Source organism: Anopheles merus, chromosome X (genome assembly GCF_017562075.2).
Source record: "Anopheles merus strain MAF chromosome X, AmerM5.1, whole genome shotgun sequence".
Lineage (NCBI taxonomy): Eukaryota > Metazoa > Arthropoda > Insecta > Diptera > Culicidae > Anopheles > Anopheles merus.
The window spans coordinates 8,347,058-8,373,443 of NC_054081.1; the positions used below are offsets into that span (position 1 = coordinate 8,347,058).

The 26,386-nt window shown below is 44.6% G+C and overlaps 1 protein-coding gene across 1 annotated transcript in view; it reads right to left on the bottom strand.

Moving 5' to 3' along the window:
- LOC121589638 (homeobox protein slou) overlaps positions 1-26,017 on the bottom strand; it is a 41,388-nt gene extending 15,371 nt beyond the window's left edge. The window contains 4 exon segments of the mRNA XM_041908717.1: positions 5,442-5,880; positions 7,322-8,590; positions 16,592-16,666; positions 25,973-26,017. Of these exon segments, the coding sequence (XP_041764651.1) occupies positions 5,442-5,880; positions 7,322-8,590; positions 16,592-16,666; positions 25,973-26,017 (1,828 nt within the window).
- Positions 26,018-26,386: the final 369 nt, after the last annotated feature.

Here is a 26,386-nt window from a genome sequence, read left to right on the forward strand (position 1 = left end):
GGAAGTCCGTGTTGGGGTCGGCTGAAGATGGCTGCCGATCGGAAATCGTCGCGACCGGAGCAAACTGCAAAACATCTCCTTTTGCGCCCCCCCTTTTTTCGCACCAAATCGAAAGAGTTCGAAAGAAGGTGAAGCAAAAAAAAACTTCTGCCTCCTCCTCCCCCCAACAGAAGGGTGGAAGGATTTAAGTAAGTTCGGTTAGCCGCAGCCCTGTCCGCGCGTGGGTTGTAAAGTTTTGGGCTTTGCGCCAACGAAGCAACACGCGTAGGATTTACTAGGATTTCTATTCATGTACGTCTGTGTGTGTGTGTGATGGTAGAAAGGAAAGGGCTTTGATTTCTTCTGCACGTTTGCTGTGTGCGTGTACCAGTGGGCTGTGGGAGGTGTCAATCTAGTGTGTCGTGTGAGCCCTTTTCAATCCAATCTACTACTCCGCACGCTCCACACACACTGAAAATCCATGCGCCGAGTTCGTTGTGTGTGAGAGAGAGAGAGAGGAGAGTTAGTAAGCCATTTTACACCTTCACAGAACCGAACCTCCGCCTTTGGGCTACTTTATACGCCCGGGTCGAAGTGCCGAAACAGTTCGTTGGTCGCCCCCCGGCAGCTTGCCGGTGCGTTTCGCAATGTGTGCGTGTTTTTAATTTGTAATCACAGCACCTGTGTGACGGCAATGTTTCGCAACGATAGAGTGAGCCAGTCCCCACACATACACGTATATGGTGAAGGGTCCAATGATCGACATTACGTTACAGCTTCCAAACAGCTTCACCCGTCGGCGGCTAGTGACTGTACTAGTGTGTTCATTTAACACCTTCTCTCTCTCTCTCTCTCTCTCTGTGGGTGTATGTGTGTGTGTGTGCGGTGGGTGAGATTTTAATAGGGTGGGACAATTATAATTAAAACCGGCACTAATTAGGCCCACTAAATATTGATCAATATTTTATTTATAAATAGTTCGCGTTCGCCATCGTCCCGTTGCCGCCAACTGCTGCCGTACTATGAAAGCAAACGCCCAGTACAGTGACCCGTACCCGCGTGGACGGTTGTACGTATATCACACACACATATGCACACATACAGACACACGGGCTGTGCGTGTACATGCACCAAAAAGTCATTCCATAACTTAGCCTGCAGCGAAAAAAGGGAAACATTTACCACCATTTTACACAACCGGTGCCGATGCAGACGTGTGAGTGTGTGTGTGTGTGTGTGTGTGTGTGTGTTGTGTGTGTATGAGAGCGGCACAAATCAAAACCACGCGTGCATGGGCGTGCAGCCAGTGTACGGTAATTATAATTAGCCACGATTTGCACGCTAATCGATTGCAAACTCGGTCGGCAAAGTGGTGACCGTTTGCACTGGTTGCCGCTGTGGGTGGTAATGATGGTTTACTGTGTGTGTGTGTGTAGCCTTTACTCACTTTTCGAGAGGGTTTTGTTTTGTCGAAGTGCAGTAAAAAATGGACGACGCTACCACTATTTCAAAGTAAATGTGGTAGTAGCTACGGTTTAACAGCCTTCGCGTGTGACATTACAAATCAAGCGATACACTTGTGCGCCTGTATGTATGCTATTTGTCGCACAAAAGAGGTTGATTAATTGCAGCAGAATGCTTTGTGAATCGTTTTCGAAATATCAGCTCTGGTAATTAAATAATGTGTTTTTTGTTTTGTTTTGCATACATTCAGGCGCTTCACGCCTTCACTAGCAAGCATTTAACTACTGCACAATACTAGCACTGTAATTGGTAACTGCCTTCATAACATGTCTTTTCTGTCTGGCCATTGTAATCGAGTGTAAGCTGGAAGTCCGAATTCCACAATTAAAGTACAACGAAATGCGCCTAAATGTATGTTATATTCTTACTAAACTTTTTTTTTGTATTTTCGTCCTGAAGTTTTTTGTTTGTTTTTCTTTCAAATAATGTTTTGCATAATGCTGCTCAAATTCTACGACCAAAAGTTATTGGCAAAGCTCTACAAACAAAATACGATAAAAAAGCTTCATTTGTGTAGCTGCAGTAAATATTTTAAATTGAGCATAATTTCAGAAAAATCGCAGTACAAAAATATCACTCAATCTACTCGGCGTCTCGGTATGCCCTTTTAATTGAGAAAACAAGCTCAGTGCGTTAGGTCCCTCTCATCTCCATTGCATGATTTAAATATCTAAACGTTGTAAGTTAAGTAAAAATAAGTCTAAGGTGCGCCTAGATGTATGCTATGTGATAACTAAAGTGAACTTTCAATTTGATTTTAGTTGAAACCTTTGAAATCTATCTTTCTTTCATATGGAGTATGACAGTTGGCGGCTGAAAGCACGTCAACACTCCATCCAAAATGCAAAGTTAGCCTCAGATTTTTAGCCTAAATTATTTCAGCTTATTAAGTTTGTAAACAAATGCGGAATCGTCGCATGCTCGATGAAGGATTGATATTTTTTTAATCACTGAACCATAAATATTACGTCAAAAAAGGTTAACATTTGTTTGGATTGATATTTCAAAACTTACTAAAAAATACTTTAAGCTATTTTATACAAAATAAAGACAAGACAAAACGATTTTAAAATGCTTTGTGTGTCTATGTGTGTATACGAATTATGAAATCCAAAATAGCGAAATGTAATTGTTAAAATCGATACAACCCGGATTTTGAATATTGTTCCACTGACAGAATGCAATTTCAGCTTGTTGGCTTGGAAAAAGAAAACGGATTTATTGGTTGGTTTTTATTGTTGGGACTGCAAGACATCACCAGGAGTACGCACATCTACATCATTTTTTTATACTTTAAGGTGGGACTGTAGCCAACATGTTTCGACTCGAGTGCAGTCAAAGCATAAACCAGCAACAAACATTTGGTACTGATGCGCCTAAATGTATGCCACCCGTTCGACAAAACTCTGGTTTTCTGAGGTATTGGTGCAAAAAACAGCTTTGTTTTAATGTTTCAATATTACTACACATTACAAAAATCATACCATTGCTCGTTTTCAAACCACCAGACAACAAACTCAAATGTACGGGTACGCCAAATAAAAAGCAAAATGTCCCGCAAACGATTTTGCTGACGACCCCTAAATGGATCGCTTATCGGACAGCGGCAGCAGCGTCTCAATTGCAAAAACAAAAAAAAATGGTACCGCGCGTATCGATTTTCAAAAAATTAAACTGCAAAATGCAACCAGCACGCTTGCAGCGATACCGCCAATATCAGCTAACGGCCAGACAGATGACCGAGCCAGAAATCTGCCCAGAGCAGCGCCGAGCGAAAGAAATGCCAACAAAAACGGGGGGAGAGGGAGAGCAAAAATAAAAAGTGGAAAAATGCTTCCATCTCCATCCTTCCCCTCTCATCCGCAACAACCATAGCGGGGAGGCATCGCAAATTGGAAATTGGCGATAGTGGCCGAGTGTGATCCGGTTTTTCGATTTGCAAAGGAAAACAATCGGCTCCCCGGTCACGTCTGGGTTTCCGGCAAGTGTGGGGAACGGTTTCGCGAGCGTCACTGGTTGGCAGAGCGTTTGCGTGTGTGTGTGTGTGTTTGTGCATGTGTCACTTAATCGAGCGACGAGACTGCGCCAAGGCGTGGAGTGTGCAGTAAGAAGGATCGCGACGAGCTGATGCAAAGCGCGATACAACGAAAACAAAAAAAAAACAGTCGGCTAGAAAAGTTGCATGCAGCCGGGCAGTGCACGGCGCCTGATAGCGCCTGCATGTCGGCAAACAACACTGCAACGGCTATTTGTTTAAGTGCGATCTACCTTCGGCTTTGCGCCCAAAGGTTAGGCACCGGTGTGATTTGTTTTTCTTTGGCCAATTCCAATTTGAATTGCAGGGAACAGGAGCAGAGAAAGAGAGATTAAAAAAAAGAGATAGAGGAAGCTGCCGATATCGTTAGCTTCAGTTGCAGTTGCCTCAATGCTATGCAGCTGGTCCTTCTGGTCGGTTCTTGCCACTCCCATCCGTGATGCGGCCGTGATTTGCTTTCCAAACCAACCGGGACGGAGAGTTTTTTCTTGCCCTCCCCATCCATCACGGCAGGCTAAGCCCATTGAAACTGCACCCATACGACAGGCTCGGTTCCGACATCCGTGGACCCCGTGTGCACCATTGCAGTTTGCAAAAGATTTTGATGCAAGGATTTGGGGAGTTTTTTGTTGCATACGGTACACGTTTATCGCGCGCGCTCTTGGCAAGAATGGCCGACGAATTGCGTATTGCATCCAGCGGGCACCGGGAACTGCATCCACGGCATGGCACGGCACCGGTGGAATCTATTTGTAGAAGTCGTGTAATGCGCGGCTCAGGAAACCATTCGATCTGCGTTCAGCCATTCAGGTTGCCGGACATTTTGAGTGGACTGTTTTTTTTTATTTCGTTGGTTTCGCTCCACAGTGACCAGTGTCCAACAGATGTACCGGCGCAGCTAAGCCCCTTTTAGACAGTTGTTGGCTTTTTGGACCCATTTTTGGCACTCATCGTGGGAGCGGTGTAAACAGAGCCGGGCTGGGAGAAGGTGGAAATGTTAGCTTCGATTAGCTAATAGTTGGCTTCATCCAGCTTGGCCCGCCCGGCCCGGAGGTTCGGACGGGCAGGGCTTAACAAGATGCTGTCGGTCGGACCGAACGGTGCCGGTCAAGACATGGGATAGGGACACTGGTTTTTCCACCTGGTTTTACGTTGTCGTGACCAAGACGGCAGCCGTCCGTCGCTGAATAGGCGAATCAATCGCTTGAAGCGCCATAGAAAGCTAATTTTGCAACACGCATTGCATAGATTAAGGCGCCGTTGGTAGTAATTTGTTTATTTAAAGGTTGATTTTGATGTTGACTGGTTGCAACAAATTGGGCTTTGGAGCTTGGTTGCGTTTGCTTTACTCCTTCTAACACACACACACACACACACACACACACACACACACACACACACACACACACACACACACACCACACACACACACACACACACACACACACACACACACACACACACACACACACACACACACACACACACACACACCACACACACACACACACACACACACACACACACACACACACACACACACACACACACACACACACACACACACACACACACACACACACACACACACACACACACACACACACACACACAACACACCACACACACACACACACACACACACACACACACACACACACATATACACACACACACACACACTGGCTTTCCTGTTTGTTGATACACTGCGGCCAACGCAACGGTCCGATGCACTGACACTTGTACGCGCCCCTAATGCGACATGATATGTTTTTGCTCTTCCGGCGCACAGCACATGGCGGGGACAAGTCAAACAAACAAAAAACAACAACATCAACCCTTCGCTAGACTTTTCCTCCCCCCATCTCCCCCTTTGCTCGCCCAGTCCCACTGCAGCACTTACCGGAGCGCGAATCGCTGTGATCGTCGTCCAGCTTGTCGTCCCGCTCGAGCCCACCGGTCTGGCCCCAGAACTTGGCGTTGTTGTTGTGGTTGATGCTGTTGTTGTTGTTGTTGTTGTTATTGTTGTTGTTAACCGTACAGTTGTTGTTGTTGGTGGCGTAGTTGCCACCGGCGGCACCGTTGAGCGCGGGCCCGCCCAGCTTGGTCCCGTTCAGCTTGGGGCCGAAGATGCCGCCGCTGATGGGTGTGACGGCACCGCCACCGCCACCACCACCCCCGGACGCACAGTGCTGCTTGCCGTTGAACTTGTTCGGGTCGAGGATGTTCTCCACCGAGAAGGCCAACCGTTTCGAGGCGGCCTCCTTGTCGGTGTCCCGGATGGCGTGCGGCTTCGTGTCGCCACCGTTGTCCATGGAGCGCGTCAGGTCCACCGGGCAGCCCTGGTGAGAGAGAGAGAGAGAGAGAGAGAGAGAGAGAGAGAGAGAGAAATAATACCCAAATGAGAATGTTGATGTACGTGCGTATTGGACTATGTAAAATGGCGACACTCGTGAAGTTTGTGGATCAATTTCGTCCTCTAACAAAATTTCTCACAAACAAACAACTCTTCTGCTACGAGCCGTCGAGCTCCGTGGATGATGCTTTCAACTGCTGCTTTCCAGGCAGAGCTCGAGGTAAGTAGATAGGTTGACGCGCCAAAGAGGATGACGTAAAACGGACAAGACAAGACATTTTAACTGTAAAGAAATCTTCTTGGGATCATCTCAGTAGAAACAAATTGACTCATGCCATGATGTCAGTCAGCAGAATAGCACTATGCCCTAGATATACTGTGCTAAAACTCAAGGTAAATAAGAGAAATACAATCTCCCAAATATCCTCAAACATTAATGGCAATAGATGGGGGCTAAGATCTCGAGGCTCTAAAACAGTATTATTTTGTCCTATAAGGATTTTTGTAACCCAATTGGATATCATTATCTCACGCTATAATGATGATAGTAAGACACAGACTTCGCCACTTTTTAGAATGCACATGGACGGACAACTGTACTGGTTGGTTTTGGAACGTCACCACATTTAAGCACAACAGTCTCCCTTGTTATCACACTATCGAAGCACTACATTCGTAGAACACGGAAGTTCTATCTCGGATCCTCGGACGAGTGCACTCAAAACGTGTTGAATGTAGCCAAATTCGTGCAATGCACCTGAAACTAACTACTAGTGGGTCACTCATTCAAATATATCTTACACTGCATCACAAAATAAACATTCAAAAATAAACCTCAAAGCACACCTATGCATTGAGAGTCTGTTTGGAAAGCTTATTTATACGTTTGTAAATGAATATCTTCTTGAAACTGTGGCAGTGATCCCGTCTTGGATATGTCCTGGTGTAACACGATGCTACTCTGACGATATTAACCAAGAAATACTGTCACTCTAGGAGATTACATCGATATCATTCTTCAAACTGTATCAGATATTGAATTCCTTAGGTACTCTGAACTTAAGAATTCAGTTCAGGGAATTCACCGGGAACATTACCCAAAAAGAACGAGAAGATCTTCAGTATTTTAAAGACAAGAAATGAGTTCGGTCATTAGGTTTTAGCCGCTGTTATATTTTATTGGAATTAGGTGCGTGTGCTTCAAGAACTCCAAATAAAAGAGAGAGATATATAAAGGTGAACTACTGCAAGGACGCAAGTAGCTACCACAGGTACGAATAACGTCTCAGATGTTGTAATCAAATTTTTTTTTCTAGAATTGGTGGACCTCATAATTTCGGAAATGGTGTCTTTCTACAGCCACAACAGCTCCCTAAGCGGCTAGTTAGCATCTGTCCATCTTTGGTTGCACCTGCAGCCACACTTACCGAGATGCCGTCCTGCGAGCTCTCCTCGTTGCCGTCCACGATCAGCTCCTCGCTGGTGTCGCTGCGCGCGTACCCGCCGTGGTGCTGGCCGGCACCGTCCTGCAGCTGTATCCTGAACCCGATGTCGGACAGCTCCTTGGCGGCGGCGGCCGCCGCGAACGCGGCCGTACTGTTGATCGCGGTGCGCGCTATCTTGAACCGCTCGATCTCGAGATCGGTGGGCGACGCGCTGCCCGCCGGATATTTGATAGCGAACGGGTGGCCAGGGTGCAGGACCGGCGGCGGCGGCGGCGGCGGCTGACCGGGCGGGCTCGCAGTGGGATCGTGCGGGGACGACTGCTGGTGCTGTTGGTGAGGTTGCGCCGGATGGTTGGAGCCGGAAGCGACGGCAGCCGCCGCAGCCGCCGCAGCCGCCGCCGCCGCCGCCGCGATCGCCGCCTGATGGTGACGTTGATGGCCGTGGCTGTGTTGATGGGGATGGGGCGCCGCCGTCGCGGACGCGTGCGGAAAGCACGAGGACGGCTGCAGCGGGGCCACACCGGCCGCCACCGGCGTATGGTGGGCCGGGTGCGCCGGATGCACCGGGTGCAGGACGGCGGGATGCAGCGGGGGCAGCACGGCGCCGGACGGTATCACAGACACGCCCGGGCCGACCGGCGGATGGGCCGAGCCGGGTGGTGGGAAGTGGCCGCCGGCCGCCAGCACCAGCTGCTCGGCCGCCGACTGGTGATGGTGCAGCGGGTGATGGTGCCGCACCGCCAGCCCGTGCCCGTCCGCCAGGTGCTTCAGCCGCTCGATCGAGAACTTGACCGACCGGTCCGGGCCGGTGGACGGTGGCGGCTGTGTGTGCTGAGTGTCCGCGGGCGAGTAGGCGCCCTGCCGCGGGTCGGCCCCCGGCTGGTCGGCGAACGTGTCGCACCCGCCGTCCGCCGCCTCCTGCTCCCCGTCGAGCGGTTCGCTGTCGGTGCTGTTGCTGCTGTTGCTGTGGCTGCTGTTGGCGCGCAGATCGAGAAAGGTGCCGCCGCCGCCGCCGCCGCCGCGCACAAGCAGCTCCCCCGGCTCGGACGCGTCCTGGGAGCTGCTGGTCGGCGTGGTGCTCGCGGTGGCCCCGGCACCGCCACCACCCTTCAGCAGGGCAATCGTCTTGGGCGAGTGGGACGCCGGCTCGGTCGAGGCGGGCGGCGAGTTGGGCTGCGAGAGCGATGGGCTTTCCGGCTGCCCGCAATCAGACATTGGCGATTGCATCATTACCATAGTTCACAACCGTTCCTCAGAAGCACATTTACACACACAAACACACACACACACACACAGACACACTCACTTGGGAGTTCTTTTTCTTCGTTTTTTTTTGTGGCTCAGCAATCCACTCAGTAGCGTTTATCGGCAAATGCTAAACAAATTTGCATCATTTTTAAACCGTTCGAGCAGCTTTTGCAGCGCGCTGCATACATTTAGGCGCCCACTGACACTCAATTCTTGCTGGCTGCTTTTTTGTTCTTTTTTTGTTTTTTTTTTTTTGCTCGGCAAGTTCAAAGACTTCAAAGTTGAATAAAAAAAACAGGGCACAGAACACTGACCCAAACACACATACACACACAAAATAATACACTTTCGCCCAGTCTGTTTTTGGCACTTGCACGGTGCCACACCCGCTATGCAGCCCCGTGGCTGCGTCCTGCTGCTGTTGCTTCCGTTTTGGTCAGTTGAGCGCGTCGTTGCGATCCCGTTTGGCACGCTGGACCGTTTTTGATTGTGTGTCTGTCGGCGGCGAACGCGAAACCAAAGTCAGCCGTTGTTTTTCTCGCGAGCGTTGTTGTTTCTTTTTTCCTTCTGCTCGCCAGTGGCACAAGAAACGTCCAAAATCACGAACACAGCCCAGTAGGGTTGTATGCACGCGCACACACAGCACACGACAGGCGGGCAGCGATGGTAAAAATCGACTGAGGCTGTCCCAGCCGGGCACACTGCTGGCGAGCTGCTGCCCGGTGCTGAGGAAAACCCCCTGGCTTGCGAACGCTGCCGCGCAGTGGGACGGGCCAAACCACACACACACGCGCGCGCGCACACACACACGTACACACTCGATTCCGGAAAACCATGGCGAAGCCACGCCCCGGTTCGGTTTGGCTGCGCCTACGTTGGGTATGGTTTGTGTTTGTCGGGTTATTGCCGCGGGTTTTTAGACAGGAAAGGAAGGGCGGCGGTGGCTATCGCTGTAAGTCCCTTTCGCCACTCCTCCGCCCACCCCTGGGAGGAAAACGGTTTTCCAGCCAGCAGCCAGCTCGCTGTACGATTAAACTGTCATTAGGCGCTTGGGCTTACGCTGTGGGAAATCTGCTCGCTGCTTTTTTCATCTCTTTTTTTACGTCCTCTCTCTCTCTATCTCTCTCTCTCTCTCTCTCGACTACACATACAGTCTCAGATGGCTGTGTGTTTTCCCGTAGCCCGTGGAAAAGGTGAAACGGAAACCCGGCCACACACACAATGCACGCGGCACAAGACGTGATTTGCAGCTACAAGTTCTGTGACGACCTAAGTGCTGTTATTTTATCCTCCTCTCGTGCTCCTTCTCTCTCTCTTACTCTCTCTCTCTCTCTCACACAAGCACCTGCATTTTCTTCCTTTGCCCGGAGCTCTTGACCGTTCCAGGGGGAAAGGAAGGTGGAAAAAACAGCGGGAAGAGGAAAATGTCTACATCATATTAAGCACAATAAGTAATTAAAATATGTACGCTTCTCTTAAAAGATTACTCCTCGAGCACTCCTCCGCCCCAGTTTCGTCCCCTATCCGCGCCACTCCACTTTCTGCGCGCGCTTTGTCACGTTTCGTTAAGCTCTGCTAATGGGTTCTGCCCACCGCTGGTGACCGCCGGGTTCCGCGCGTTTTGCTCGGGCTGCTTAGGAATTTTACTAATTCAATGAGTGTGATAATAGCGCGCCGTGCCAATCCGGCACCGTAATCGATCGCTTTTCGGATCGTTTGTCTCGACCTGGGGGAGGGGAGGGGGGGGGGGAAGAGGGTAATGTTGTTGTTGTTGCTACCAGGACGATAGCTATTTGTGTGAAGCGATTTAACCCGATTGGGAGGCAACCTGTCGCGATGTTTGCCATTTTAGAGGGCGAATTTGTTTAGTTTCGGTCCTTCGAACCGGATTTTGTGACTAAAAAACATTTCTTTCAAAGTGAAGATTTCATATTTGCGATGAAAGAATGTTTTTAATCCTTATCGAATAATAAAAAACCAAATTTAATAGACTTATATGTCGATACATTACACATTGATAGTTTCGTACTATTGATTGCAGCGCCTAAATTTAGGCTTGTAAAACTTTTTAGGCGAATAAGCACTACATTGTATCGATGTGCAAATAATGATACGTACTTTATGTTCCTCTGCATAAGATTTACAAAAAAGAATAGGAAGATATTAATCAAAAGCTCTTACAACAAAAAATTATCGCCAGAAATGTTATTTTGCGCCTAAATGTAGGCTTACAATATTGATAAAAATGTGTATTCCACTTTCCTTTGCATTCCTTAGATCAATCGTGTTGCTTTTAGGCATCTTAGAAAGTAAGAAGAGGAAATTTAAAGTACTAGGCACCTAAATGTAGGCTATATTACGCCTAAATATAGACTTTTCAGTTTATTTTTGCAAGCTAGCGGTTACAGGAATACTATTGCAATCAATAACACACATAACAGTTTGCTGTGAACTATCTTAGAGAAAAACCAGTTATCATTGCCGGATATAAAGAAAAACTTCTAATCTAGCGCCTAAATGCAGACAAATCAACTACTCTAAGCAAACTAACGATGCCGTACATACAATAGTAGCTAATAGTACGTAACAAACTTCCCTACACCAGCTCAATTCTCACCCCGTCAGCAGCACCACTGGTGCAAATAATCTGTTTTATACATTTCCCCGCAAAACACTTACTCGACCGTCGCACATCAGTAATTCAAGCGTCGCTTCGGAGAGCGTAGCTTTTTGTCTTGCTTTGTCCTTGCTGAAAGCTGGCAAAGCAACAGACAACACCCGGCAGCGGAGGAGACCGCCTTGTGTGACCACAGAATCGTTTCCACCTTTTTACTGCAGTTGTGAATGAACCAAACTAGAAAAAAAACGAACATTTTCTGCAGTAAAAAAAAGGCAAACAGGATGTGATGGTGTAAAGAGTGCGATGCACTCGGTCGGAAAATAGCTACCACCAGGAAGCTCCTTTTTGTGCACTCGATCGGTTTTTTTTTTCTTTGCTCTCCTGTTTTGTGTACGCCAAAAAGTCTATCAGCCTTAGCAGCCAATTGCAGAGGAGCGAGCGAGAGACAGACGAAAAAAGCGTGCACACAACACCGAAACTCAGCACCGTGAAACGCCTCCTTTCGGTGGTCGGGAGCTGCCGAAGCCACCCTAACAAAAAAAAAATCCTCTGCCCAACACGTTGCGCCCCACCCGTTGCCGCTGTCCCTTGGGGACGATTGCATTCCAATGGTCGATCTAGCGGCGAAAATCGAAAGCTCACACACTGGCCGAAAATTGACTTCGGTCTGTACGCTGTAGGGTTTGGGGTCAAGAGGCGGCAGCGTGTAGGCTGCTTAAAGGCTGCCCGTGTGTGGCCGGGCATCGATTTAGTAATGGAAGGGCAAAATGTTGCAGCAGAGCGATCCGTGCTTGTTTCAGGACACTTTTAGAAACTACTTTTTCTTTGCTTTGTCTGTATTTAGCTTTGAAGAGCTGTAAATGCTCGATTTCTTGTGTTTATAATTAGAACCGTGTGGCGCATCACAGCAGTAAACACTTCCGCTTGCTAGCTGGCTGAAGCGTTGCCATTGTATTTCCATCCTCCGCCAGCTTGGGAAGCTATCGAGCTCTGACAATTATTATCAGGCAATGGCATAAAAGATAAATAAACCCCGTTTTAGCATTGTGTTTTTTTTAACCATTCTCTCCCTCAGCACAAAACGCTCAAACGCACTACAAAACGTCAACGGTGCCGTAGAGCGGTAGCGAAGCACCCAACAAGCAACGATAAAACAAAACAAAACATTACTCCATTCACGGCCTCATTCACGGCAGCAACCAGTAAAGTGTTCTCTCCTAATTTCGATTGACTATTAACTTCTTTTCCGCCTTCCCGTCGAGCGGCACCCGGCCCGGCGCGGGCAGCGGGGTGGAAAATCGGGCCCAAAATGTTCAACAAATCGCACAGGAAAGCGAAATGCGAACACATACACACACCCTGGAGCTCTCTCTCTCTCTCTTTCTCTATCTCTTTCGTTCGTTCCGATTTTTCCGCAATGTTCCACTCGCACACCGGGCATCCTGTGGTTGCGCAAAGGACGAACAGGTACCGCCCCGTCCTTGCACGCTGCGAGGCCACGCCCACCACGCCGTTGCTCCAATCGGGACGCTCTGCCCGTGTTATTAATTAATGCCGCGAGCAGTTGCCATGTTTCTCTTTCGCTCGTTAGCGGCTGCCGCCTCCGCCCGTATATCCTTACATGCACACAGGGGCAGGTAGGTTTAGTCCGAGAGCGGCAAACTCAATTTGCTGTGAATCAAATGCGTGTAATCGTTTAAAGCTTCATAACGAGCAGCGGTAATCGAGAGGGAAGATGGGAAGAACGCGCGAACGATGGAGTGTTACCGACACACCAGAAAGGGAGAGAGAGAGAGAGACAGAGAGGGAGAATAGAGAAAGAGACAGAGAGAAAGAGGGACAACTTTTCCCTGAGATTGCATACAATCAATTCACGTCCGTGGTGGACGTCTGTGTGTGTGACTGTGTGTGTTAGGGAGTATTTTACCGGTCGCTTAATTTGTGGTAAATGTTTTCTCCGTTCTCGGCCGCTTTTCTTCCCCCAGCCTACCCTTCTTCGCTCCCTCGCTCGTACGATGTGAAGGAATTTCAAAGAAAATACATTTTACAGGCCTCCATTTTATCTTCCCTCAGGTCCCCGCGGCGGCCCGCCCCGCCCGCTCGCTGTGGGCGCGGGTCTGATCAAAATTAATTTAGTAAGCCCAATTTGCTAAATTATTCACCATTGCGGTTGGGACTTTAGTGTGTGTGTGTGTGTGTGTGTGTGTGTGTGTGTGTGTGCGTGGCCCTTTTACCGCCCGTACCGTGCCCAGCAATTCGCTAATTAATCCGTTAGACAAATAGACGACCAACCGCAACCGTGGCGTGGCGCAGGGGCGCGGAAGGGCGCTGCCGGTACAAATTGGAAGGGTCCTAATCTAGGAAAGCACCGGCAGCGGCCGGCAAAGGACGGGTGGATTTGGCGAGGGGACTCGCGGACTGCCGCGTCGTGCTTGGTTTTAATTGCCGAAGGTCCTTTGGAAGAGATTTAATTGACGGAACGTTTTCGGTTTTAGCGTTTTCGTTGTTGTTATTATTGTTATTATTAACATTTTTCGCATCTTTTTCTCTCTCTCTCTCTCTATCTTTCTCTCTCGCTCTCTATCTTGCTTTACGGTCGTATTAATTATAGTGCGGGCTTTCTGTCTTGGCGAACAATTAATGAGCCACAATAGCGTCTTGGGCGAGCAAAGCGTCTCATTTGCATTCCTGGTTTTATTTTTATTTATTTTTATTTTATGCCCCCATGCAATTGTCTCGTTATGGATTGTTAGCGGGCGGCGTTTGGAACGGCTCAACAGTAGCATCGATTGCTTTAATTCGTTTTGACACTGTCAGATGGATATCAATTCCCAGCCAAGTGGACATAGTGAAATACAAATTAAATAAATCCTCTCCAATCAATCTGTTTATAGAAAGAAAAACAGTTATCCTATTATATTGATGATATTAATCCTATGATATTCGTACCTTAGAGTAATTTTACTTTTACATTACCAAATTGTTCATTTATGAGATGACATAGTCATATAATGAGGGCTTTGACCGTTCCTCCGGAATTAAAAGTAAAATATTCAAGTTTTAATCAAACGTTTGTAATGACAGGTATAAAAGTGCATGGGATGGTTTAAAACAGAGATGTCAAACTGAGGAGCCCTTGATCATTTTGAACTTGAGACCAACATTTTTTCTGCATTTCTGCTTCTACAGTACATGTCAGTCTATTCTGGACAACTTTGCAGATTTCGCTACCAATTGCCAGACCATGCGTCGCCATAAAAGCTTATCGGTGTTTTGCCCTACCTTCAATGTATGCATGGAAGCACACAAAAAAGGTACGAACTCTAAAAACTGGCTGAAGTCAAGAAAAAAAATTAAAGAAAAACATTGAAGATAAACCCAAAAATGTGTATTTTGAGGAAAACGAGCATTTAATTGCGGAGATTTTGTTTTTGTTTGGTAAAATGGTTACACAATCAATAAGAAATGCCTTTTAACTCTTTATTAACCCAATCGAATGAATCAATTTGTTAGGAAAACAAATTTGTTGAACAGGGTTTTTTGATGAAACATTTGAAGTTTTAGCTTCAAACTCATACACAATTATAAATGGCTAGAATTAACCGACACATACTGCAATGCGGTTTTAAAATATTTCCTTTTTTATCAATTTTTAATTGATGAATCAAGGTACTTCGTGACCGACAGATCAATTCCTGTAATCGCTCAACCAGCACGAATCAAAACTGCAAGCTCTGACACTTTCTTGCCATATTGTTTTGGGAAAGGAACAGGACGAACCCTTTTTCAGGCATGTGTTGCAGTTGAGATCTGATTTTTCAGCACAATACGTGTTACTTTTGATAGGATGCTACAAAAGATTTCATAGCCTTCCGTCAGCCAACATCAAGGAGATTATATAGACTACAGGTGGGCTTATGACTCTGATTTTGGTCGCTGTAATAAATTAAGATTTCTATGAAGCAGTCCCAGACGAAGACTGAAATGGACGAACCGACCTGTAGTTATGTATGGACCTTGGGCAGCATCAACAATAAAAAAACACTGTTTCTAACGTACATAAATGACAAAAAGATACCAAACTATCTACATCAAATTATCTATTCATTTCATTTCATTTCATTTCATTTCATTTCATTTCATTTCATTTCATTTATAAATTCAATATCCGCCATCAAGGCTAAATAAAGCAGACTTAAAAGTAAATAAACCCTAGCAAAAAAACAAAATAATTCATGAAAAACTAAGCCTAACGAAAGAAAAAAAAACATAGGTAGAGCGTAAAGACTATCATAAACTTAGAAGAATAATTCTACCTTGGATACACCAATCTGGGTTGCTATTGCCTGTTATTGCCATTATTTTTGCGCACCAAATCTTGTTTTTGTTTGCGCAAAACTATGCAAAAATGAAAAATAACAGAGACACTAAGTCATATTTGTTGTTGGAATATAATTTTTATCATATAGTTTTAATAGTTATTTGCAGGGAATAATTCATTTTTATTGCCGAATTTGTTGCTGTCGCTGGTGTTCGGTTGTACCAACTGCCATTATAATGAAATTGACAGTCATCAAGGTGTCCAAATAGGACTGTGTTAAAATCAGACAAACTGTTCTTATATGAATGGCTGTTTAATTAATCCATTTGGCGATTGTTTGAAATACAATAAGAAAATGAATTACTGATTGGAAATTACGACACATCGTTATGCTCCTTAAACCAGTGATAGTTGTGATAACAGAGACTTTCCCAGTTGTCAGCTAGGTCATGCTTTGTTCTCTTTCCTTTTGATAGCACGCATTCGGATTTAAAACACATTTTTTTATGGGTAAATTTAGCAAAATTCTTTCAAAACTCTCCACTGTAGTCTACTACATCCCGAGAGCAGCCTTTCCAATCAGGAATTAACGCAAACTCGGTTTGCTTCATCACAACAACATCTCATCTCCCGGCTTCGTTTGGGCCTCCTATCTCCAATCCTCGCAAAAAAGCCTCAAAAAAACAAACCCCAAAACGCAACAAAAAAAAACCTTGAAGAAATTGTTGCGTACCACACTTGTCTGACCTGCGCACGAAACCGTCCGGGGCAGCCGCTTTCGCCCATTTAAATTTCGGTAGACAATGTGCCCGTTCTGTCCGTGCCCGCGTTACAGCACCTTCGCCGGTCTGTGCAGCTAGAGCGGGGTTTGGCTCTTTCTTCGCCCATGGCAGATTGGTATTATCGTCCCGCGCGCGCGCGCCTTGCCGCCTGTCGCCCCTTTTTTCATCGCCACCATTACTTACTTTTCCACAAAGCAATTTAGCCGAGATTCAAATTAAGATAAACGTATAAGGATATTAAAACATAATATGATATTTTTCGCAGATAAACCCCGACTCACCACGCCGGGTGCGAACGGTGGTCCGGTGCTGACAAACTGGAGTGCCAGGACGTGCTTAGATGGTAGGGCACGTGACTGTCGGGTTTGGTGGATGATACAGGGATAAAGAGTGAACAAGAGAGCATTAGAGGGAGATAGAAATGGAGTGTGTTTGTGTGTGCGGAAAGCGTGAAAAACAAAGGATACAATGAAAGTGATGCTCACAGTGGGAAAATTGGGATCAAAGCGATGAGGAAGAAATATTAAACAAAAAAGGAAAAAGTCAAGTTTCAGTCAATATTTTTTCTACCCATTTTTGTATGAATAACCATTAGAGTTAATATTGTTTACCATAATATTACTTGATGATAAAAATTTGTTGGCTAAAAGTGTTCCTACAGTCTTTCTCCGAGTTACACGAATATTTATTTTTGACAGTTCAAATGTCAAATCAGTACCATTTTCTCCATCAATTGTCAAATGAAAATTAATTTTAAATTTTTCTAAAAGTTTGAAAATATTAAAAATACATAAATAACCGATCTGTCCTCACAAATAGCATTGAATAATTAATATATTACATAAATGAAATAAATTTAATAAAAAAATAATTATTATTCTAGTATTTTTTTGCATGTAAAACGTTATATTCGACTTACGCGAAAATCCGAGTTACACGAACGCCTCTGGAACTCATTATTCGCGTTACTCGGGGAAATGCTGTATTTAAAGAATTACAAAAAAAAGAAAATAATATTTTTGCCAAACAGAATTCAAGCAAGTGGAACATTCCGCCCACAGTGCCAGTGTGGCTGATCCGGTGCCGCACTGGACCGGGGCAGATGAACAGCATACTTGACACAGACACTTGGCTTTGCCGCGCGCACCATGCCCGTGGGTTTTTGGTCCCCGGGTGTGTGTGTGTGTGTATGTGTCCCCGGGACGATACCGCAGGACCTTTCTTTCAAAGCCCAAGCAGAATCCGGCACGAGAGCTCGTTTATTCAATTTAAGAAGGCAGAACCGGGCGAAGGGTCCCTTTCGCAGTGCGAGAAAGTCTCATCCACGGGTTTATGCACACACAAACACATACAGAAAGAGACAACCCTCAAGGCTCCGATTACGGGTGTACCGTTTCTCGTTTGGTCTGGGCCGCTTGTTTCACAATTTATGATGCACTCACTCGCTTGTTTGTTTTATTTTTATCGATTTCTGGATGATGATGACGATGATGATGATGACGGTCCCGGTCCAGCCTCTCGTTGCGTTTTGCATACCGTCGGGCCGCCCGGTGAGTGGCACCCTGTGGCTGCGAGGGAAGTGTGTGTGTGTGTGTGTTGTGCGCGATAAATAAGCATTTCCCGTAATTATGTCTAAACAAAGCTACAGTGCAATTGAGCTCCTGCTGCGTGGAAGAGGAATAATCGGTTTGTTTGTTACGATTTTTCTTTTTCGCCGCTTTGTTTTAGTAGTCTTGGTTTTGATGCTTTGAAGTGTCATTTTTTCATCATTCAATATGTTTATTCACATTATACGTTTTTGTTTGATATTTCAATTCGTTTTTACTGTCGCTTTTAGTAGCTTTTCTTTTGCTGTGCTATCTTACATGTTTTTTTAATTTATTTTTATTTATCCATTGTAACTATTAATAATTAAAAAGAGACCAATGGTTTACACATAGTTTCATACGAATGATTTAATTTTATTATTATCATTATTATCATTATCTTTATTTGAATTTTAATTAATATTATTATCATCATGATTATTATTATTATTATTATTATTTTTATTATTATTATTATTATTATTATTATTATTATTATTATTATTATTATTATTATTATTATTATTATTATTATTATTATTATTATTATTATTATTATTATTATTATTATTATTATTATTTATTATTATTATTATTATTATTATTATTATTATTATTATTATTATTATTATTATTATTATTATTATATTATTATTATTATTATTATTATTATTATTATTATTATTATTATTATATTATTATTATTATTATTATTATTATTATTATTATTATTTTTTTATTATTATTATATATACTTACTATTATTATTATTTTATTATTATTATATTACTATTACTATTATTATTATTATTATTATTATTATTATTATTATTATTATTATTATTATTATTATTGTTATTATTATTATTATTATTATTATTATTATTACTATTATTATTATTATTATTTTATTATTTTATTATTATTTATTATTATTATTATTATTATAACTATTATTGTTATTATTATTATTATTATTATTATTATTATTATTATATTATTATTATTACTATTATTATTATTATTTTATTAATTTAATTCAACGGGTGCAATGACCTAGTGGAAGATAAAAAAGCAAGTGTTTACAATTATCATTAAAATTTACAGGATTTACAAATGAAATAAAAGCGTTCCACTGCAACAACGCTTTTTTCTACAAAAATGATGATAATACCCAAATAGTCAAGATTGCTTAAGCTGCCAATTTTGGCAAGCTAAAGATCGTTACTTGAATTCGCCTTTTGCAGTAGATAAACGGCATCAAAGTTCCAGGTGGTCCTGTTTAAATCCTTTACTTTAAAAAATCCTGTTAAATCCTGTAGTCCTTTAAAGTTTTAAATCCTTTATATTCATAAATTGCACGGAATGTATCACAATTTACTGTACAATTTCAATCATTTCCCTCAAAATCCCTTCTTCACTGACACTTTGACAAGAGCCACCTTGTTACAGATGCCATGCATTAAACAGCTATAAAGTTCCACCAAGTTCGGTACGCTTTCTTAACAAGCTTTCAAGTTCCATCATGAACCCTACACATAGTGCTAATCAGCCGCTAGGTTCCAAAGAGTACTGAGTGCTAGTTAAAAAGCGCCATTGCGCCGCAAAGTACTTCTTATTTCTTAATCAGCCACAATGTAAGACATCGAACGATTTTTTGTTAAACAGCCTCAAATCAGCTATCGAGCTCCGCATACATACGAGTCGTAGGGTCTGACCGACTGGCACTGGATCTAAAATAAGATATCCGCAGCATATTTCTAGTCCTAGGCGGGCGAGATGGTTCGTTATTATATTTTTTTGTGAGTTTTAACAATCTACACAAAAGTTACTGACTGCGTGGCTTTATCCCATGTTTCCACACATGTTCTATTGTTACAATCCGTCATCTAGGGTTTTTTTTTTAATTTTACCAACTTTTCGTCAAAGCTTATTAACGGTCATCTCAACCTACTTAACCAGCTAACAAGTACCGTTAGACGTCCCATGAGCTCTTCAAGCAGCTTAAGGCATTTTTGTAGGGCTTTCTTCTATTTGTTCAACGTCATGTCAGTAAAAATGTTTGTTATTATAAAAAGGCTTAAAAATGAGCTAACAAAACAATATTTACACCAGCAAAAGGATAATAACGTTCCTTCTTTTAGCGAAAATAATCCTAATTACACTCCAACACCATCCGAGTTTGGTTCGCATTAGGGCTAAACAGACCGGCAAGCAAGATTAGCTTCTATCCGCGCGTTTGTTTAGGACGCTTCGGGACCACTTGACCACAGCAAGAACGCGTTTTGTGAATTAAACCGCGTCTGGTCAGTGCTTCCCTTTTTTTGGGGTTTGAAGAGTTTTCTTCAAGCTCGTGCAGCAATCCAGATCGATGAGGTGTTTGACGCGTGTAGGCAATTGGCAAGCTGACACCGGGCTCGAAATTGCTGTAATACCTCCCTCCCCCCCGGCAAAAAGCATCCCGACACCCAATATTGAACGCGCGTGGGCCGAGGGGCGATGACAAACCGCGCAAATCCCCTACTTTGTTGCGCATGTTGCCACCTTTTCGCCCAAACGGGCTACTGCTTTGGCTGAGTGTTAAGAAAGCGGAGGACGATTCGACCCGCTTTGGTGGTCTCGGTGACACTTCCGCTCGCGTTCAGCCCCCCGCCCTCCTCCTCTTTGTGAGCATTTGCTTCACACATGTGAGAGCTCCTCATTAGGCCCGCGGTTCGGAGCTGTGAACCATTTATTAAAAACAAATTGGACATACTAATTAAATTTTATCATCGTGCCTGCATCACCGCGTCGGCAGATTCCTTTGCACGCCCGTGTGCACAGTGTCGGGCATGGGGAGGACGACGCGGTGGGACGCGGTACCGCTTTCACGCTTCACTGGCTGCGACATCTCGAAGTGGAAAACGGCTCGCCCGCTTTCCCCGCTTTCCACCTTTTCGTCTGCTTGTCTTTCTCCTTTCGCCCTTCTTGTCATGTGTGTGTGTGTGTGTGTGTAGCATACACTTTGGCAACGGCAACATCATCAGGCTCGTCATCTTCGCGAGACACTGATACAACGAGCTAACAAACAACCTCATCAACGGGGAAACCGCTCGGCGCGAGTGTGTGGAGAATTGCCGCTCGCCCAGCGCTAACGATCGGCCCGGTTCTGCCGAGCGTTGATTGCCTCGAGAACTCATTTCGCTGCCTTGCCCTCCTGCCCCCAAACAACCACCGGAACACAGTGGGAAACTGTGCAGCGGTGGGGGGGGGGGAGCAAACAGGGAACGGACGAGGGGAAGTCGAAAAACATGACGACACTTTATTACGCGCAGGCAATGATTTCTTTAATGACTTTCAACTGTAACGCGTTTAAATTTATCATCCGGTTAATATTGCTTTCCCTTTCCTCATTTCGGGGTTCGTGTGTGTGTGTGTGTGTGTGTGTGTGTGGCTTTTTCCGCTTTGTGACTGATACACTTACCGCGTAGCAGCCTAAAGGTAGGCAAAACGATGTTTAACTCAAGTGCGACGAGCTGGAGGAAAGAAATAAAATTACGGAAAGTAAACTTGTAACCTGTTTTGTTGTTTATTTTAGTAATCAACTTGTTCATTTGGCCCAGTTACAGAGCACAGATTTTTAAATACCCTTTAACTGCTTGGTATACACCAAAAGAAACAGCTCTCAAATTCCATTTGGTGTACTAAAGCCAAACCATTAAATGTCCTGTAACAGATCCTGAATTCATACTAAGATTGTAAAACTTGTTTTCTATTTTTATTGGTGCTAGGACTGGTCCTGTACCAGATCAATGTCAATCAATGTCGGTCCTGGAGTTGAGATTGCTCTCCAGGAACTTTGTTCAGATACCTTTTTGGACCCATAACTGTTCCTTACGCCATGTCGTTCCTGAAACTGATACAGAGCTCATATCGTTTCTGGAACTAATTCTGAGCTCACTTCCGTCTTTTAACAGATTCCGAACCTCTTTCAGAACTGGAACTGATCTGAAACACATACCAGTTCAAAGACTGATACAGAACTCATATCGGTTTTAAGGCTGATTCCGGTTCCATTTTGGTCCTGGAACTGATGCCGAACCTATATCCGTCCTGGAACAGATCCTCAGCTCATAGCGGTCCTAGAACCTACTTTGGCCCTGGAACTGACACATAACCTATACCGGTCCTAGATCCGATAGAAAACTCATTTAGGCCCTGGAACTAATTCTGAACCTATGTCGTTCTTTCACCTGCTCCCGAACCTATTTCAGCCCTGGAACAGATGACAAAGTCCATAACGGTCCTAGAAATGATCTCTCTCCCATACCGGTTCTGGAAACGGTTTCGAATCCCTATTCTTCCTGAAGCTAATTCTTGACCCTTATACGTCCTGGAACTGATTATATGTCCATACTGGTCTTAGAACTCATACTGATTCCAGAACTAATACATAATCCATATCGGCCCTGGGACTGATTCCGAATCCATTTCCGTCCTTGAACTCATTCCGAATCCATTTTGATCCTTGAACTAATACATAACCCAATCCAGACCTGGAACTAATAACAGAACCCTTTAAAATGCTTGAAACGGTTCAGGAACCACATACGTCCTGGCACTAATGCTGGACCCATATCCGTTCTAGATCTGATCCAAAGTACATAGCGATTGTTAAACTGATACAGAACCTACATGGATACTGTAACTAGTCCAGAAATCCATCTCGATCCTTGAGATGACTCTGAACTTATTTCAGCCCTAGAACTGATTCTAAGTCCACACCGATCCTAGAATCTATACCGCACCTGCTACTGATTCTGAACTTCTATTGGTTCTTATTAAACTGATCCCATTACTGTATCTAGATCAGTCTTAGTAATGGAACAGATCACAAGCCTTTCCTGCGCTAGGTACTGATATATTACCTACTCCGATCATGTAATTGGGTCCAGGAATTGATCAAATTCTTCAATTTCTATTCTCCAATTCTTCCATCGACTATAACCTGAAAACTGTCCTGGTCGTCTGTTCCTTTCCCAGTCTATATCCCAGTCCCTGTCCACCGTTTACCGCCTTTGATCTTCTCATTTCCTTCCCAGTGTCGATATGAAGAGTCCCATTATTTAGATAGTCCTGTCTCGGAACTTAATTCCAGTGTCTTATCATGTCCCATCTCGTTCACACCAAGTGTTGTCTCACTTTTTATGTCTTTTTTTATCAACAAAGCGGAAGCAAACATTCTTAAAAGTTGGAATTTCAGAGATTCAGTTTACACAAAGACCCAAAACAGCCAACCTAACCAGCAGTATATTAAAAGAATATCTCAGCATCCTGCGCTACTTTCCCGCGAGAAAGCAAGCGATCGTAAACGCCTCGCTTACTGAAACACTCTCCCCACTATCCTCGCACCCCGTGCGCCCAGCCCGAGCGCAGCAATCCGAGAAAGCGAGAAAAGAATCATCAAACACGAGTGCCAACCGTAGCTTAACTAATGAGCTCGCACAACCGTAAAGTAACGCCCCGGCGAGGCCTGCCGTACCGCCGGGGCCGGGGACCATAATAAATAAATGAGTTGCTTAATGATGTCACCGTAAAGGCAATCGAGCGCCGGTGGAACCGTGGCACACTACTACTGCTGCTACACAAACACACACACACACACACACGCAAACACTTTATTGCTTCCGATTCGGGTTGCGGCGTGCGCGCCGCCGCTTCTAATCAGATTCCGATTTTTCCGATTTTTTCCCGTTCACCGAGCTGGGTGGGCCGACGAGGGGGGGATGTTTTTGTCGCTGGCGTGGCCACTGACACCACTTCCGGCGGCCACCGCTTCGTCGAGGGTAATAATTTTTGAGGATTGAGCTGTATTCGGTGCGCGGGTGCTGCACCGACAGTTGACAGCTTGTTTTTTTTTCCCCCAATAGCTTTCTCCTGCTTTCCGGAGGGAGAAAGGTGGAACGAAATGGTTTCTTTATTTCGGGAGTGAATGTGTACGTGTGCTTCGTTTCGAAGAGGGTGTGTGAGGGAATTTCCATTCGATACGGTTATCGTCTGACAGTACTGCACACTGACAGCAATCAGATTCCTCAGAAGCTGTTGCAATTTTGAAATGTTCAACAGTTTTTCATTAAATTAATGCAAAGATTCTCGTTAAAGTAGGGAAAAGCATTGATTATGGATTTTTTTATAGCAAACTGTCGTTGCAATAACGTTACTGCTCCTATAAAATCGCCGAAATGTATGCAATTCGTCATTGTTTATACATTTACCGCGTAAAAAGATAAAGATTAATCCGCCAAAATGTTTGCAATCTAGAATTGTTTATATTTTTCTTTTTAACCAATTGCTACCTAGCCTTTACAGTTCGGTGCAATAATATATATTTATTAAAATTATAAGTATTACACATATCTGCCATAAAGTTTACCATCTGTGTAACAAAAAAATGCTTTTCATCGGTTATTTTGTACGGAAAACGGCCCAAAAACTACATCTAATCTTATTTTTTTAAAGCAAATGCTGCCTACAGCTAACTGCTCCTATTTTTTTTCTTTTAAGCTAAATTTAATGGTACTAAACAATGGCTTAATAATACTAAAAATAGCTACCCTGAGGTTGAGCTGCTAAAACTCTTCCAACACATTCTCTTCCATTTCTCTCCCTTGAGTTGTTGTTACTTTTGTTTTGCGATGCTCCAGTGCCACTGGAACCATAGATAATGTGGTCGTCAACATTCCATCAATTGCCATATCAATGGAAAACTCATTCTTTTCGTTCGAGCTCAATAAAAATAACAGCCACCCACAAAAAAAACGCACACATTGCCGCACTGTGCCATACATCGGCATGGCTTCGCTTCTCATTCTTGTACTCTCCCTCCGCACTAAATTATGCAGGGAACAGATTTTTCCGCCCGATCTGCGCCGGGGGTCTGCATTCGTCGGTGGCTGAATTTTGATTTTTATTTGCCCTTGCTTACCCCGGGTTTGATTTGTTGATGCGTTTCGATTCCTTTTTTTTGCGAGCACCGGTCGGGCAAGAAATAGAAACAAAAACCAAACCGCCTGAGTGCGTTGCGCCGCGTCACAGGAGATCTCACGGTCTGCGGCACCAAGACCTCCGTAAAACCGAATTGCCGAATGGTGGTTTTTTGTGTTTTAGTGTGTGTGTTTTTTTTTCTCTCGCAGGATTCGTTTTTCTATTTGTTGCGGGAGCTGCTTGTATCGTTTGTTTGCTTGCATGTTTGTGTGGCTTTGTCCTTGTCCGTGTTTCCCGTTGGTTTCCCGTAGCTTCAACTTCCTTCCCTAGAAGTCGCTTCCTTCACCAGTCAGCAAAATTCGCGACTACACACCCCGAACGCCATCCGTGTATCCGCTTTTAGACTTTACCGGTGGCCACTTCTTCGAACACACTCTCACCGGTGGCGATGATGATTGCAACCCGCACACACACACACACACTAACAAGCACACATATATCACCAAACACACACGGGGCGTAGAGCGGGTGAACATTTTCGCCTCCATCAAAAATTCAGCACGCTCACGCGTGTAGATTGCGAAATAAATATTTAATAATGCACTTCACCGTCGCCATGTGGAACACGACCGCCGTTCAGGCGAGCAGGCGGGGGTGGCAGCATCACGGCCCAAAAACCGAACTAACCGAGCATTAGTGATGCTACTCCATCCCGGGCCGGGCAGAAGGCGCTGCGAAATGCGGATGCGGTTTGCGGCACCGCGGTGGGAGGAGCAGCAGGACGAGGAGCTGATAGCCAGATGTTATGGCAGCATACCGAGACTGCCGTGCATCAGCATCGGCTTCCAACCGATCCGCCAAAACGATCCGTGCTGTGAAGCAACAGAGCCAACACGGTGACGATAAAATGTGGCAGCAACAACAGCACCGGCACACCCCCTGAACAACAGCAGCACCGGGTTTGTGGGGAGGGGGGGGGAAACGACCGCAAGGATTTGTTTCCTCCTGTTCATTCACGGGCACGGTACACACACACACACATTCACGCGGCGTACAAGCTTTCATTCGTCCTAAGGGGGAAAGGATGGAGCGATGGGTGGACTTACAACTTACCGGACGGAATCGTTGCCACAGTGGTGGCAATATGTTTCGCTCCATTGCTGTTTTGGTTTTGCAACAGTGATTCTTGAGTTTTAACGCTTAGTAGCGTCCCTTAAAGCAGCCCGGTACGGAAGTGTCGTGCTAAGCGCTGGGTCTACCACTCAGTCGGACGCTAGTTCGAATCTTTGTTTCGGAATCAATAACTTTTTTTTAGTTAATTATATGGATGTGTTGTGTCACTTTACGTCTCAGTCATCCACAAATAATATTGTTTTAAAACGCCTAAAAGTATGCAAACATAATACAGTTACCCTTTTTTTTAATCAAAATTCAATCAAAACTGTTTTCAATAATCGTTTCAAAGAAATTTGTTGGTAGGACCAATGCAAAAAATCATTTTTTTATGCAAAGTAGTATGAAAAAAAT